This window comes from Patiria miniata, unplaced genomic scaffold (assembly GCF_015706575.1).
Source record: "Patiria miniata isolate m_02_andy unplaced genomic scaffold, ASM1570657v1 HiC_scaffold_18, whole genome shotgun sequence".
Classification (NCBI taxonomy): Eukaryota; Metazoa; Echinodermata; class Asteroidea; order Valvatida; family Asterinidae; genus Patiria; species Patiria miniata.
Genome location: NW_024037056.1, coordinates 9,272,190 through 9,285,910, shown reverse-complemented (window position 1 = coordinate 9,285,910; position 13,721 = coordinate 9,272,190). Strand labels below are relative to the sequence as shown.

The 13,721-nt window shown below is 43.0% G+C and overlaps 1 protein-coding gene across 8 annotated transcripts in view; it reads left to right on the top strand.

Annotated features, from left to right (window-relative positions):
* The first annotated feature begins 605 nt into the window (after window positions 1–605).
* Window positions 606–13,721, top strand: part of LOC119724528 (MFS-type transporter SLC18B1-like) — a 29,175-nt gene continuing 16,059 nt past the window's right edge. For 2 of the 8 annotated variants that reach the window (XM_038195626.1, XM_038195620.1), the window contains exons 1-6: window positions 607–717; window positions 4,932–5,274; window positions 6,434–6,529; window positions 6,857–6,930; window positions 11,809–11,956; window positions 13,600–13,668. In XM_038195626.1, coding sequence (XP_038051554.1) covers window positions 4,990–5,274; window positions 6,434–6,529; window positions 6,857–6,930; window positions 11,809–11,956; window positions 13,600–13,668 — 672 coding nt within the window. In that variant the 5' untranslated portion in view covers window positions 607–717; window positions 4,932–4,989. Of the gene's footprint in view, window positions 718–3,329; window positions 3,690–4,931; window positions 5,275–6,433; window positions 6,530–6,856; window positions 6,931–11,808; window positions 11,957–13,599; window positions 13,669–13,721 lie in introns of those variants that run through there. The other 6 variants (XR_005270650.1, XM_038195622.1, XM_038195624.1 and 3 more) reach the window with 6 other exon arrangements.

Below are 13,721 nucleotides of genomic sequence, written 5' to 3'. Positions count from 1 at the left end.
AACCACCCTGTTGGCGGCTTCGCAGATACGGAGTGGGAGTCCCTTGAATTTGCTTGAGAACAAAGCAACACAAAAGGAATGGGAGTTGCTGAAAAAAATCAAGGTCCAAACCGACCACCCTTTTGGCGGCTACGCGGTTACGAAGTGGGAGTGCAATGGAGCATGACGCATAGTACATACAAGTAGCGCTGAGAATGTGTATTGAGGTCAACCAACCGTGACCTCGTGGCCGGCTACATGGATAGATCGAGTGGCGGGGTATTCTGCAATAAGCCATTTGCGAGTTAAATTTGAATAAAATCTGGAACGCTGACTTAATACAATGCTTTGCACGTTTTAACCTAGCATTCTCCCGACCAAAGAGACTGTTACTATATCACGTTATTCGGGGCGAGCCTTATGCTAGCAACCCCCAGCTCCGGCATGGTCTGGTGTCTTTGTGCCATTCTCAACCATTGTGAACGATGTATTGGTGCTGAGCGTCTCTTACGTAACTATGCAAGAGCTTGCCCCGAATCTTGTGATAAGCAACAGTGTCTTTGGTCTGGAGAATTCGAGGTTAAAATGTGCCAAGCATTCTGAGCAAGTCATTGTACCAGACGTTTTTCAAATGTAAATCCCAAAGGGTATAGGTTACTCGCAAATGGCTTATTGTACCCAGAACTGGCAGGACCTTTTGGAATAGGGCATAACAAGTCAGCCGTATAGCCATTTGCGGTAAGTACAGAAATATATATCTTTACCGAAAAAACTGACGATCAGCTTTTGATCTTATACCAAAAGCTGGTAAATATATGTATTTTCATTATATTCACTAGGTAAAGAACTGAAAACGGGGTAATTTTTTTCTCAGGACTTATATAGGGATGCAGTGGAATATGCCCGAAATTACCTACGCCTGTATATCACGATGTGCATGCCTTCAAAGTTTTCGGTATTACACATTATTTTGTGGGCCATGAGCTTGACGGTTTGTAAAAAAAAAAAGAAGGTTGGAAGCCGTGAGGAAGACCTGGACCTTGTATTTCTGTGAAATTTGAGTGAAAATTCATCGTAGGCACTTAAACTGCTCCTTCTTGCAATGGAGCCAAGCCATCCTTTTTCAATGGCGATGGGGTTCAGGACTTCTTTTAGGGGTTAATCCTCTTTGGATGGAATTTTGTTCTCACAGTCGCAGGTTTACCTCAAAAAAAGTGAACTGAAAATGAAAGACGATGAAGTTAGATTTAATTAATGTGTGTCTCAAACACCTTGGAGAGTCCTGAGTATTTTTCATGTGTTTTTTAAGCGTATGGGCGTAATTATCACTGGGGGCTATAGTTGTTACTGGTCCACAAGCGTAGATAGATAAGGGCGTTCTAGTCAACAAACGAGAGTCCCAAAACGTAAGAGAGTAAAAATATGCAACACCAGAAAATAGACTGGCACATGACACAACCAGTCAAGTACCGCTTTAGTACTGCATCAATAAACTATGTCAACATGGTTAAAAGAAACATCTGGTACCTACAATCCCGGCCAAAATGGTTGGGACACTTGGAAATAACCTTAGCCTTTCACGGTTACCCACTCCCCCGCTCCCCGGTCAATGTTGTTCTCTCCAGCTGATGGAGCACACACCGCGCAATGAGAGACATCATTGAGCGGGGGCTGGGGGGTTATTTGGCCAGGATTGTAGTCTCTATGCATGTCTACACATTTCCCATAATCATGTCACGAGAATACTGAAGGGTAAATCTTTACAAAAAGTTGGACATGTACCAGTCTAGTCTTTACAGGCTTCAAATTTCTGACTGATTTTGTTTTTGCGTGTTTTTCTGCACACAAGGTCCCAGTCTGATGTCAGGGTTGAGATTTTGTCAGGCGTTTTTTGGGGGGTTTTTTTTCCCCCATTTCAAGATTTAAAAAGAAATATTTTTTATTTAACTGAAAGCGAGGTAAGCTCTTTATTTAAGGGATTTGCGAGTAGAAATGAAAGCAATGGAATTAAAGTCCATTAAAAATCAATACCAGTCTGCTCGATCCTTTTGGATACTTTTAAACAGGCCACATTATAAAATAAAATTGAAAGTGAGGCTTGGACCGCACTGCAATAATATAGTCAGGCACCATCCTATACAACAGATTACAATTTTTACAATAAATGCAGGGTACACGTTCGAACATGTTTTCCTCGTGAATCAGGCCCCCAGAGCCGATCGATATACATTTTACGTTCATTTATACAGCTATCGCGAAGTGAAATAATGTATGCAGTAAAAAAAATTGTCTTAGGCCAAAAAAAAAAAGTCTCCGGTTTCTAGTATGCGCGCGCGTCGCCGTAGCCATGCGCGTCGGCAAAATGAAAAAGTTTTTTTTTTAATGAAAGATGATATCCAAAAACCGCCAAACTCACTGGTTTGACTGGAATATTTAAGCTTTATGTGGCCTCTCTGGACTCCCATATATTTGCACTAAGTTTAGTCGGACACCATTTGCAGTCATCAGCACACATTTGAAGCAAAAAAGTCAGGTAAAAAAAAAAAAAAGCCGCGTCGCCGCACCACTTTTTGGGCAAGCTCCATACCAGAAACCGGAGACTTTTTTTTTTGGCCTTATCTATACTTAACACATAAATCACAACTCCAAACTCATCATTTACATTTTAGTTGATATCAAAGCAATACGGATATTGCTGAATTTTTATTAATTCATGTCTTTATTAAATATTCAAGGCATGTAACAGTGTCAAAACCTGGGACATTACTATCAAAACACCAGATGCCAAGGAATACAATGTGAACTGACATTTACATGAACAACAACACAGAAAAGTTTAGTAAGCTGCAAATTATAATAATAATATTTTAATTGAGCATATATAGGCGGGAACAGCAAAGAAAAGAAAGAAAAAATCAGTTGAATGGTGATGGAGCTCAAGTGGGGTTTACTCGCCTGGTGTGTCGATCTAGTTGGTTGAGTATTTAGAGTAGAATGTCACAAAATGATGTAGTTAAGGCTGTTTTCGAAAGGCGACTAATGAATTTTTTGGTTTCTTTTTTGGTTTCAATATCGCTCATCTTACCCCTTAGAGAATGAATGGGACCCAGCCGACATATACATTGTATAATGATTCAGCCTACATACAAAGGAAGCAGGCGTGGGAGGAATATCTGGGCTAGTAGTGCCCAAAGATTGGCTGCAGTCCGTTAGATTTTTTTGAGGGGGGCACATTTACAGTGAGAATTGCGGCCAATCATTAGCCTATTATTAAGGCGGACACGATAAGAAGGCGCTACTTGGTTTAAGTAGTCTACTGTATTTATAAAACCGCCCTCCTATTCTGTTTACCATCTCAAGCTTGGGATAATTGAAATGTAAATTGAATGGCGCTGATCGTGGCATGGTTCAGTGCATCTTTCCAGCGTAAGAAGTATAGAAGGCACTGCCTGGTTTAGGTAGTCTACTGTATTTATAAAACCGCCCTCCTATTCTGTCCACCATCTCAAGCTTGGGCTAATTGACATGTAAACTGAATGGCGCTGATCGTGGCGTGGTTCAATGCATCTTTCCAGCATAAGAACTATGGACTTTAATTAAACCGCAACGGCGACGTCAACTGATCGAGTTTTAGAAGTAGTCATTTAATGGTTGCAGGACCTTTTGGTATAGTGTTTAACATTTCGGCTATAATTATCTGACGATTCGTGGTAAGTAGAGATTTGTATATCTCACAGACAAAATCCATCCGTTGTCGGTGCAAAACTGCTAGCTGTTAGAAGTACGCTTTTCGATTTGTGGGCTCTATATTATTGAACTTGTTATTGGAGGCGGATTGGCAGCATTGCATTGTACATGACCCCAGATGATAAACTTGCAGACCGGAGCAAATAGCTTCATCAGACTCCTTCCTAGCAAAAAAAAAGTATCATACTCTCACGCGTATAAAAAGGAGTGCATAACGTATAATGTGTTATAAACCCCATTCAAACCAAGTTAGGCCGAAAATACTGTGTATGAGAGTCCCAAAACTAAGGTATTGAAAACATGCAATACAGAAAAATAGACTGGCACCTGAAACAACCCCTCAGTACTGCATCAATCAACTGTGCCAAAAGAAACATCTGACATGTCTGGTACTAGTCTTTCTTTCAGCACATTTCTCTATAGTCAGTCACCAGACTAAAGGCAATGAATGAAGAGGTCAGTCTTTCCAAACAGTTGGACCATGGTTGGACATGTACATGTCTAGTTTTTAGCCTTTCATGTGCAAAATATGGAAGAAAAATCTGACTTAAATTTAAATTGAGTCTTCAAACTTGGTTGGTGAAATACTGAGGACCTTTTCTTTGCCCTACGAAAACTTTGGAGAATTTTGCTGGCGAAACAAAGAGTGAGTAAAGTTAGCCTGATATCATTTGCATTTTTTTTTTTTTTTTTTTTTTTTTTGGGGGGGGGGGTTTAGCACTCGAGGTCCCAGTCTTGACTCGATATATGACGGTCAATTTCAAGAGGTCCAAACGGGGCTATCTTTTTTTCTCACGGCTTTTAGATAAGATAGGGGCCTACATGAGATTCCTCATGATACTAACAGGTACATGCATAGCTGAATAATAGGACCACACTACTTCAACTTTTGTAATTCACTATAGAAGGTAGTTTTGTTTAACTAAAGGCAATAATTACGCTGGTCTAATTTGATTTTGAAAAAAAAAAAATCGCCACGATTTTTACGCCATATGTTACACTCTATTTAGGCTATATAGTCTGGCGCCCAGCCGTCTAGCACCCAGACTTTGGCAAAGCTACGGAATGTAATATGCACGACGGCGCTCTGTTTTATCTCTCAGTGTGTCAAATATTGCCCCCTGCAAAAGAAAGACGTCAGTATGGTTTTAATCACAGAAACAATTATAATCAGACAATGTGTGTGTTACTTTGACTTGTTTCAGGAACAGAATGACAAACATCAAGCTGGTATTATCACAAGAGGGTGTTTATGAATAAGACATGGACCACGACGAAATCAGCCTATCAGGAAAGTCCAACCTAGAGGCCACGCCCACCGCGTCCAACGATAACACTCTGGTGATGGAGAAGAACCAATGGCAAGAGACAGTAGTCGATGACACGCCTACAATCAAAAGCAACCCAGCTGCAAGTGAGGGTGATTCTGCTGCCGCTCCGACGTCAAAGTTCACTTTCCACCAGAAGATCACCTTTCTTAGCGTGGCTCTGACCTCGCTCTCAACTTGGTCCACCTACTCCGTCATTGCAGTCTTTTTTCCGACAGAGGTGGGTGAAATCTGCATGAAAAATAACTGGTCATATTTTGGGGCGAATGAGGGCGCTATTCCACCATTTTCTGGGTAGTAGTTTTCAATGCAGTAGTATAGACCTTTCTTTGGTTTGCATGTTTTGCCAACCACAGGTTGGCAAACTATGGAAGGTCAACTTTTCAAAAATAAAGAATAGTTGTTTATGTTTTCAAATACAGAAGTCATTGTTTAAAATACAAAATAAAAAACAAACGCTACAAAAACTTACCCTTTCTTACATGATCAGGGTGTAAATTTATGCACTTTTTTGCAAAATCTGTTGCCTATCGCGGCTTCAATTTATGCCTTGAGGCAGCACATACAAAATGGCGCTCACTGTTTACAAAGAAAAGAAAGGTCTATAGGTAGCTGTACTTAAATTTATAAAATTCAAAATTGTACGAAATTGATTTTACAGTTGTAGCAATATGTAAACTTACGTCAACCTTGGTTACACGTTTAGGTAATCGTGTAGCTAAGGACCCCGGCCGTTCCATAACAGAATTATAACAGAATTTATGTTTTGGGACAAAATACCTCAACATTTGGCGATGATACAAGCGGGAAAACTCATGTTTTGTGTTTGCAATCATCTTAATAATTCGCTAAATAGATGCCATTTTTAATATCATCTTATACCTAATTTTGTGGAAAGATCGATTGGTTATGATTAATGAACGGAAGCTGTAAAATATTAGAGGTGTCCCAAACTACACGATTACTTACGTCTGTTTTACCCCCAAATGGACTAAACAGCGCCCTCATTTGTTCAGGAATTATGCCTATTGGAAGGGTTCTTTTACTCCCTCAGCGCCATCAGTGAGAGTTGCTTTTCTTGGTGTAATTAAATATATTTTAAGGTGCGTACTCGTGAGTATCAAGGAGGAAAAAAGCCCTGTTCTTGGCGAGGGCGCCCTTTGTAACAGGTTTATCCAATTTAAAAGGTGCCGTTGATCATACAATGTGGTAAGGCAACGCTTTTTTGCCAAAAAACTTTTTCAGAAACTTTGGAGTTTTTTTTCCCCAGTAATATGGTAAAATCATTGCTCTTTAAATTTAATATTTGATGAATTGCGATCATAATAGAAACAATCTGATTTTCTGTCATTGAACCATTTCTCCCAACATTTTTGCAGGCTGCAGCGAAAGGAATGTCACCAACGGTCGTCGGCCTTGTGTTCAGCAGCTTTTCCGTCGCGTCTGGAATAAGTGCGCCCATCTTTGGCAAAGTTGTGAGAGTTTTTTTTTTACATTTATTTACATGTATTTACATATTTTCTTGTTTAAAATATGTAAAGATTATATTTGGTCTTGGTCTTGGTACTTGTGCTGGTCTTAGTCTTGGTCATTGGCCTCTGCGTTGGTCTTTGTCTTTGTCTTGGTCTTGTTTTTAGTCTTTGTCTTGGTCTGGTTTTTGTCTTGTTTTTTGTCTTGGTCTTGGTTTTGGTTTTGGTTTCAGTGGTTCTGGTTCCTCAATTTTTCCCGTCATTAGGAACTTATTATTATTAGTAACTTGACTTATTATCCTCACTGGTCTCTCTTTCGTTTTTCTTATATAGCTGCCGCTTTTTGGTGCCCGTTTTGTATTTCTGGCGGGAGCGTTTGTTACCGGCGGTTGCAATTTATTGTTCGGGTAAGTTGTTAGTTGTAGGGAATATAATGTACTGTTCTCTTTTAGGTGTATCGAACCAAATTTAGACAGCCAGCCAAACTCCTATCAAAGAACGACGAGGGAGTCAGGAAGTAGCGTCCAAGCTCCACGTTTAATCGGCAGTGACAAAAAGGAATGAAACTGTGTAACAAGAAGTAGAAAACTGCAATAAGTATTGTGGCTCATAAGGCTATGAGCGCTTAGTGCACAATTCAAAGTTGATTAACACCACATAATCGTTAATCTCATAACATGCAATAATAAAGAAAAGCAGTGGTAATATATGTCAATGATTATATCGACCCTTTGAATAAAAGATAATACCTAGCAAAATAAATCTAAGCAAAAATAAAACTCAGATGTGTACATGTAAATCATGTGTCTATGTTACTTTCGATATGGCCGAGCGACATAGACAGTTTGTTTTCATAAAGTCTGAGTCCGAAAATAACCCTAACATACCTCTAATTTAGCTGCATATAGTGCATGACATAAACTTACAGACAGTGCTTTTACATGTGACTACATGCAGGGACGGCAGTTGATCGGGTGTCAATAAATGAGTTGCAAAATGCGGGAAACTTGCATAAATTTGTCATCAAACGTTACATGAACATGTTAGAAAAACTGGCTATAATTATGAAGTGATCAACACAGGTCGCTATTTCAGAAAACTGGACAAACGGTCCAGAACACCCCCCACTTAAAGTCTTTAAGATGTCACTACTACGGGAACATATATACACAAAGTTCGTCTACGACTTCTGCGATGGGTCTCACACTTGGTGGTACCTTGCGCGGTGACCTTCACCTCTAAGGTGCGGACCTTCCCATCGTCTCCTGCGCAGGTTGAAGTAACTACAGCGCCAAGGCCCACTCGTTGCGGGCAAGATGCTTGTCTTTCAAGAGCACCAGGTCTCCCTCTTGAAGGATTCCACGAGTTTCCGTCCACTTTCTCCGACCCTGAAAGGTGGGGAGATACTCGTGGCTCCAGCGGGACCAGAACTTGCTTGCGAGACTCTGCACTTGTCGCCACTGGCTCTTCACCATTTTCTTGTTTACCTGCTTGCGCAGCTCGCCTCAGACCGTATATGGCACTACCGCAGGGGATAAACAGTTTCCGAAGACGTGCACTTTCATGCGGTAATCAATGACATCCTTTGTGGTGTCGTTGTCTCTGTATACCACATGAATCTTAGGTAGTTGCGGTGGTCTTCTCTCACAACAAATGAGTAGAACATTTGCTTGATGTCAGCTATAATCGCTACAGGTTCTTTCCTATTAGAACTCCAAGCAGGCTATTGTTTAGGTCTGAACCGGTGAGTAGAACATCATTGAGGGAGTCTCCATTATGTTGAGGACTCGAGTCAAAGACTAATTTTGCTGGGTTTATGTGGATGGTATACTCCAAAGGATGGTACCAACACTCCTCTCCGGTTCTCAAAGGAGGAGCTAATTCAGCATGGTCGTTTTTGATCATCTTTTTAATGAAGCCAATAAACTGCTTGTTCATCTCTGGCTTCTAGCTGCGTAGTAGAGATAACAGACGGGCGAGAGCATGCTCCCGGTTGTTTGGAATATGATGCCTGGGCATTCTGAATGTGGAGTGTCATGGCCTAGCGGTTAAGAACACCGAACTCACGTTCTGGTGTTTCAGAGGCAACAGTGACGTGGGTTCAAGCCCGCAGGCGGACACTTGTGCTCTTAAGCAAGGCACTTAACCATTATTGCTTCGTCCTTCGGATGGGACGTTAAGCCGTAGGTCCCGTGTGTTGTGAAAATGCACTTAAAAGAACCCAGTTACACTTATCGCTAAGAGAAGGGGTTTGCCCCGGTATTTCTGGCCTCCTGTATAAACTCCCACGTGGAGTATTTAGGAGAAGAACCAACCAACCAAGAACCAACCAAGAATGGCAGTGGAGCTACCCAGCTGTTTGTGTCATCTTTCTTGAACTCTCCATCCATAATCTATATAAAAAATTGTGTCTTCAATGGAGAGAGCTGTCTGGTTGTCATCAGCTGGTCTTCTGACAGGGTTGATGAGTGTCCGGGATGAAACATCCTGCTGCTCCCCGCTGTACGTGAGTCACCTTCTATCTTAGGCACACGTGATTCTTGCATGGAGCCAAAAAAAGAGGGGCGTCCACTGTTAAGAACGTGGGTTCTGGAGCTGTTCACAGTTGGCACTTGTGCATCCCCAGTCAAACTTCACCGACCAAAACCCAGCCTAAAATCTAGGTGCGTGTAGGCCACTGAGGATCGATTCAGGCATGCTGGCAAGTCGTTCAGTCAAGCGGTACTAATCAGTCCCCTGCTGGTGGAAGGCATTCAGGTGCTAAAACTGCCCAAAGGAGAAAAAATCCGGAGATACGAACACCCTGATATAACAGCTCAATCCGGGTTTTACTTTTAACGAGGATTCATGGTCATGCAAGTCCAACTTGGGGATGTTTGGTGCTATACTTCAGGTGGGCGTCTTGAAAGGCTACGTCAGGTGTTTGGATTTCTGCTCTTTTTTTTTAGGATCTTGTTGCACTCGATGAGAGGGGGAGATGCATGCAGGCTTACTCCTCAATTCGCAGCTTCAATCTGGAAACCATCAGCTTTCCTCCCAGTCATTTCAGATATGACTCCTGCACAGGTTCTTAGGGAATAGGGTGATGGGCAGCAATTATTGCGTACATCTCGACAGCACTTTCAGGTTGTTTCTGTGGGTGCACTTTCACCAGGCATATTTTGGCGTAGGCCCTCATCGCATACCTCTGTGCATTGTGAGTTGAAAACAGGTGGGCTGGATTAGGCAAATTCCTCCTCCCCGCCATGCTGTGGTGTAGGGGTGGAGGCCTTCAGTGTCCAGGGAGCTGGACCAGAATGCATGGCCGTGCTGTGATGATCACTGTTGCATGTCAGTGGAATAATGCAGTCCTTTGCAAGACGATAGGATGATGCGTAGCACTTGAACCAAATTCAATTTTCTCTGACTGAGGAAGGCCCTTTGCTCCTCTATGGGCTTTGCTCTGAAAGCCCTGCATTTCTTGAGGGGATGAAGTTTTTGATGGATGGGGAAGCTTTTAGCGGGATCGCTCTTCTTTGCATAAGAGTCTGCACTCGATTCAGCCACTGTGGAGACATCTGTAATGTGTACGGATATTGGTGCTCTCATAATAGTGTTTCTAGTGGTGGGTTTCTCTGCTCTCACGCCACTGTTGTTGCTGGAGATGGTGAAACTTGGATCATTTCTGGATTTCTGATCATTTCTGAGCAGATGAATCCAGCAAAGAAGGAGAATAGGGGAAAGCAGGCATTGTGGGGTTTTTTGTACCTTGATTCCTTGGTGATCCATCTCTCCTGTAGGCCATGTGGTAATTTCTCAACTATGGGATTGACACCACGTGCCGTGTCCAGATAGCTAAGACCAGGTAAGTATCCGTCCTCCTTAATTGCGCACTGGACCTCCATGAGCAGATTACCAAGCTGTCTCAACTTGAGAGGATCTCTGCTGTTGATGCGTGGAAAACCTTCCAGTCTGCGAAAGAAGGCGCTTTCGATGAACTCTGGTGCTACGTATTGCTCTTTCAACCGTTCCCATGACTTCTTCAGAGCTGTTGTCGGGTCGTTTATAAATGTGCACGGCGCGGATTCTTTTGACGCTGTCTGTGACTGTTTCCCAAGCCCTTACACTAGTAGGTCGAGCTCTTCGCTTGGTGTTACACCCAGGTCCTTTGTCGCATTGTGAAATGATGATCGCGGGTCGATCATCGAAATATGTGACTCCTGTGTTGACAATTAAACTCAAGGAGTGCAAGATACTTGGCAAAGTCGTAACCTTGGTCTCCTGCAGGGGTCTTCTGGGGGAATTGGGACATGTCCGGTTTCCCACTGACGTCGCGAACTGCATTGCAAAGGACGACATGTGACTGCAGCATTGGCAGGATGCAGTGAAGAGGGGTCTGTTGTAAGCAGGTTCGAGGCTTGGCATTGACGAAAAACCGGTTTGAAATCTAGCTTGTTGCTGAATGTAGTCTTTCTTGCGCTGAGCGATGTCTACTGGAGGAAGTGGTGTGCTTATTTAGATGACCGACAATCCAGTTTTCAACTCCATGGCTGCTTTCAATGCCTCGGCTTGAGCCAAGGTTGCTGCTGCCTCTCTTTGGAGGCCCAGCAGTCCCAACTCTGCATCTAGTTTGGCTCTTTGCAACTTCATTTTTGCCTCTTCTTCAGCAAAAGATGCACGGACTCTCGCCGCCTCCACTTTGGCACGGACTCTCGCCGCCTCCACTTTGGCACGGGCTCTGGCTACTTCACTCAATGATGAAGATGAGCGAGTGACCCTTGAACTCGCCCGAGAGGCTCGATGATCATCGCATTTGTCTTCCATGATGATTTGCTCCCAAATCGGAAGAGACCGATAGACCGTCAACCGAATACAGCAATTTTGAAATTTGAGCGAAAAGGAGGGGGGGGTGATTTTGGGGTTGGAAGGAGCTGGAATTCAATTAACTCGCGCTGGGGGCACCCTACAGCACGTCAGCCGCAAACAGAAGGCTTGTTTTCAGGCCAGATATCAAACTCAGATAATTTTCTTCCCCTTTTTTGATGAAATACGAGTCATCCATCCTTCCTCAAGCCGTATATTCAAGTGATTTCGGAGAATGTTTTTTCAACGATAATGACGTCAGTTACTTTTGGGAGATCTGCAAATGATGGACTGGGATAGCTTTTACAGAGATTCATAAAAAAGAAACAATTTTGTGATGTGAAGTTTCTTTTGGAACAAAAGAAAGAAAAGTTTTGTTTTTAAAATGACTGTAGCTTGCGAGTGCCATTCATGAAAAAAACAGATTTTTAATTGGCTTGCAGTTTTCTTGAGAATATGGCTCCTGGAGCGACTTTTACTGCATTCTGTTTTGCCATACGGACCCTAGAGGGACTTGGATCGTCCGCCTGTAACACTGCCAGTGGTGCCATCATCAGCTTCACCTTTCCAGAAAATGTCGGCGCTGCAATGGTGAGGATTTAGTGTACATTTATCGTACCCCCTCAACGATGAAAAAAAGGAACGAGACGATAAAGAAAAGTAGACTGAACTATGGGCTCCGTACGCCAACAAAAGAGGGCGCATAATTACCTCTTTTGAGACCGGGACGGGACACACACCGTGCGCGTACTGTACTGGTTCGCGCGCGAAGTTAATACGTTAGAATTCACTTGCGATTGTCTCCGAAACTAATCCCCGCCCCAATCACTTTGGATACATTCGAAATATGCAGTGGATGGATCGGGAACCAGCATGGGCGTCGCCAGGATTTTTCTAGAGGGCGGCAAAACATATTTTTACCTAAAAATTCTTGTATTTCCCAACAAATGCTCGATGTATCAGTTTTAGAGGGGGGCAGGGACATTTTGCCCCCCCCCCCCCAACCAACTCATTAAATTTACACCACTATGACTTCGCGCCTCTTTTTCTTTCTTTTTTTTCTTCTTTTTTTTCTTCCTTTTTTTTTTTTTTTTTTTTTGCTTTTCCAGGGGGGGGGGGGCAAGCGCCCCCCTTGCCCCCCCCCCTCGCGACGCCCATGGGAACCAGTCTAGGTCACCCCAACTCTCCTTTTCTGGCCGTTGATGGGATACTTGTGCACGGAGCACGGAGTCATGTACGAATGGATGCGGACCGCGCAATATTGAGACCAACAAAACTTATTCCATAGGGTTGTCTAAGGGGCGTGGCTAACTTGCAAACGGCAATAGGTCATCTCAATAACCCTCTGTACTAATTACGTCACGCAATGTTTACCGCAGTGCATTGTGGGATTGAGTGGGGCTCGCCGCACCGCGATCGTTATAGAAAACATATAGTATTGTGTATTTGGGTCGGATTTATTTAAGTTTGCGCCACAAAAGCTATCGAAAATGACCTTCAAATGTGATAAAACCGAGTCTTAATTAATCGAAACTATTTTTCAAGTCGATGATTCATAAAAATGACGGAGCACGCGCGCGTCGTACGCGCGTGCTCACCACGGTCGGACATTTTGTTCCCGCGTGTCCGACTTAAATCACGGTTGTGTAATTGGTCATAAAAATGGTCAAAGCACCACAGGGCGGGGCTTAATGGATCGATTGATTCAAATGGATCAATTTATTACGCACGATCATATAATGTGCACCACTAATTAGCCGCCGCGCTCACGTGCGCTCTTATCTTCAATGAAGATATACACGACCAGGGCTAAATTTCACGGCGCTGCTAAGCACACGTTTTTCTGCTAACTGAGCTTCCGTCTATTTCATGCAGACCGTAAGCAAAAACACAGCAAAAGGCACGCTTACTTCAGAGGAAAAATTTGCTTAACTCAGTGACGTAACAATAGAATCTCCATGCACGCGCGACCGTTAGCACACACACGCCGTGAAATAGTGCTTAAGGTAAGCACATTTTTCTCCTATGCTAAACACAACTTTTCTGCTAACTGTTAAGCAGCGCCGTGAAATTGGGCCCAGTGCCCATATTTTCCACGCGGACTTTACGCGCTATAGGTGTGTCCTTCACTGTATTAACATGGTGATGTATCATCTTACTATAGCACTTTAACAGTATATCTTTGCAGATATCACGGCTTCTTTACCACAGTGTTCTCTCTCTTCCGAACGTAGAGTTTGTTAGAATGTGTCATCGGAATGTCGTTTGCAATTGGACCTGCAATGGGTGGACTGATCTATAATGTGAGTAGGCCTATTATCAATTGGGACTTCACCCAACTAAATGAAACCCTAGT